Source organism: Aplysia californica, unplaced genomic scaffold (assembly GCF_000002075.1).
Source record: "Aplysia californica isolate F4 #8 unplaced genomic scaffold, AplCal3.0 scaffold00731, whole genome shotgun sequence".
NCBI classification, from domain to species: domain Eukaryota; kingdom Metazoa; phylum Mollusca; class Gastropoda; order Aplysiida; family Aplysiidae; genus Aplysia; species Aplysia californica.
The window spans coordinates 187,727-191,131 of record NW_004798001.1 but is presented as its reverse complement, the minus strand read 5'-3'; the positions used below and the strand labels follow the sequence as shown (position 1 = coordinate 191,131).

The 3,405-nt window shown below is 40.7% G+C and overlaps 1 protein-coding gene across 1 annotated transcript in view; it reads left to right on the top strand.

Annotated features, from left to right (window-relative positions):
- The first annotated feature begins 1,981 nt into the window (after positions 1 to 1,981).
- The window catches only part of LOC101864020, a 47,552-nt gene continuing 46,128 nt past the window's right edge, over positions 1,982 to 3,405 (top strand). The window contains exon 1 of the mRNA XM_005108896.3: positions 1,982 to 2,118. Within this exon, the coding sequence (XP_005108953.1) occupies positions 2,014 to 2,118 (105 nt within the window). The 5' untranslated portion in view covers positions 1,982 to 2,013. The remainder of the gene's footprint in view (positions 2,119 to 3,405) is intronic.

Below are 3,405 nucleotides of genomic sequence, written 5' to 3'. Positions count from 1 at the left end.
AATAAATAAATAAATAAATAAATTGCTCTTTATCTGGCTCAAATTCAGTCAATTAATTGGTCACTCTACTTAGTGAACCGGAAATAGGTTACGTTGGTGTACGATCTAGGATATTAAAATACAAATCGATGATTCGGACGAGCCACGTGAATTATGCATTCTTGCAAGTCCAAACTGCACCGTAACTTGACTCGATAACGTGCGTCCTTGACTCCCCCCCCCTCCCCCCTTTCTCTCTCTCTCTCTCTCTCTCTCTCTCTCTCTCTCTCTCTCTCTCTCTCTCTCCCTCTCCCTCTCCCTCTCCCTCTCTTTCTTTCTTTCTCTCTTTCTCTCTAACCCGCTTTCTCTCTGTGTATGTGTGTCGTGTGTGTGTCGTGTGTGTGTGTGTGTGTGTGTATGTGTGTGTGTGTGTGTGTGTGTGTGTGTGTGTGTGTGTGCGCGCGCGTGCGCATGTGTGCGTACTGTGTGTGTATCAGTGGCTTGGCTGAGCCCTTACCGCCGGCATTTCTTCCATTGTGTTTAATCTGCATGCTCAATTATTGCTGACTGCTACGCTTGATAGGCCACACGTTGTTTAGTCAAAGCGAAGCACATACATGTACGTGATTATCCTTCCAACTTCCAGTAGACTTTAGTTCATTCTGACCTCGTCGATCTTTCAGAAGATAAGACGACTGTGCGTGTTTTCATCCAACATTTGGATCGTGTCTTATGCCGCGTGACAAACATAAGATTATCCTGGGTTTTTATGTGTGATTAGTTTTAGTTTTAAGCTAAGTATGAGTTTTACGGCACTTGCAACACAAATAGGTCTCAATATCATCTTAAATGCCGAAGGTTAGAGGTGATAGGCATCATCACATATGACAAATGATCGATGGTAATAGTGTTTTAGTTTTAGTAAAAGAGTTTTACGGAACGCAATACAAATAAATTACATAAATGTCGATGAATAGAAGTGTTACATGAGAGTAACATACGAAGAAAAGGAGGATAGATAAAGACGATAGCCGAGTGTTTGATTAGAAAGAAGGAGAAAACCACACCAGAGCGTCCACCAAACCTAACACCCACTATCTGTGTTTCATTTCCTGGTCAACTTCGAACTTCACGGAAAGGCTTACAAATGTAATGATTAGATAAGGTAAGGTAAGATACATCTTTATTGTCCAGATCCTGGCACATTGCTTTAGTGTTTCATCATGTACACACACACACACACACACACACACACACACACACACACACACACACACACACACACATATATATATATATATATATATATATATATATATATATATATATATATATATATATATATATACTCACGCACGCTATCAGATACACACAGATACACACACACACACACACACACATACACACACGCTCACACATGTGCACACCCATACACATACACATACCCTCTCACACATCCTCCCTTCCACACACATCTGTGCACATAACCATAACAATACTGTAGTATACTTGCACTCACAGACAGGCTCACTATCACATGCGTTTCATAATACAAATGAACAGTAATTAATAAACATTAAAAGTAAGCTAGATAGGTACTATGCGTTCTGATTGTAACTCACTGATATTCTGCTATTTGAATCATAGGAAATCCAAGTGATTTCAAAGAATGGATCGCGCGTCAGCTCTCTTGAGTGTACTGGTATGGGGAACTGAACGGTGCGTACCTGTGCTTATCCGAAGTCTGATCCTAAAAGGATACACCCTTGACAGTCTAGAAGAAGCTCTGTAGTTCGAACCAATCAATGCCATAACTTTCTGTTGAACGGGAATGTGCACTATTACTATTATAAATGCTACATTATTATTATTTTTAGCCCATAATAAATATCATTATTTGATCCCTCTCTGCATTCAAGTTCAGCAGACCGGAACGAACTGCCTTCGGTGACTGTATATTATTATTAATCTTATAATGGAATGTAAGTTGTGCGCGCGTGTGTGACACGTAAAGTGACCTCTGACCCCATCACAATGCCAGCTGGCCAGTCTACAAAGGTCACAGCGGACAGACGGACTGGGGAGCAAGGCATCTACGGCCACGATCTGTTTAGGGCTTCGCTTCATCAGTACATTAAGGTAATAGTGTTTTAGTAGCTTTAGTAAGAGTTTTACTATACTTGCATTAAGAATAGGAAAATAGGGCTTGCAAGTGCCTAAGAATAGAAAGTGTTACAAGAGAATGGAATACAAAGAAAAGAAGGAGGTGAGACAAGGATAATAGAAATTTGATAGGAAAGAAGGAGCAACCACACCAGAGCAGTCACCAGCCACCCACTATAAATATCTGAAGAACAGTAATTTCTGTTCGAGTCAGACAGATTAAATAAATAGAAGAAAATTATACCGCCCCCCCCCCCTCCTGATTAAAAAAAACAAAACCACTTGCAGATATATCTACGCATATTAACAAGCAGACATAAACACGCGTTCACAAACTCTCTCTCTCTCTCTCTCTCTCTCTCTCTCTCTCTCTCTCTCTCTCTCTCTCTCTCTCTCTCTCTCACACACACACACACACACACACACACACACACACACACACACACACACATACACAAACTCAACAACACACACTCGCATACGCATTCACATTCAGTCCAAATTACTCACAAAAGTAAAGCACACACATACGTATACCGGCATACACAAACACGTACACACACGTACGTTCTTATATAATATTATCACTCAAACATACACACGCAAACTTAGGCTTACATAGAGCAGCTAAGGCGGGGACATCACCCCTTTCTTGCCTTCTAGTTTCAGATTTTGCGCTATTTATTATATTGAATGGCTTTCCCTGTGCAGTTCCTTTCAGGTCGTCCCCTGCCTCTTTTCCCATCGATTTTCCAACAAACAGCCTAATGAGAAATTCTCGTGTTCGGAAGACGTGGGATATGGCCGATCTATCGCATTGAACTTTTGCATTATTAACGATTATGGTGCATATCAGCACCTCTTGTTGGGGTCTTTGTTTTAGAAGAGGTTTTACGGCGCTCGCAATTGCGTAAGGTCATATGAGCGCCATGTTAGGGTCTTTCCCTTTGTTCGAAATGATTTCTTCCCAATAAATGTTGCGCATTTTCCGCAGGCATTTTGTAGTCAAAGTCCCCTTTAGGCTTAACTCATAACTATACCAGATTATTGACTTTTTGAGTTGTGCAGTCGCAGCTTTAACTTTGAGTTTAGCGTCTTATTTTTTCCCAAATTTTATTGAGGTTGTAGAAGGCTCCTATGGCTTTTCTCAAACGAATTTTAAAAATGTATTTCTCGGTGGAACATTGAATGTGTGTGTATGTGTGTGTGTGTGTGTGTGTGTGTATGTGTATGTGTGTGTGTGTGTGTGTGTGTGTGTTTGTG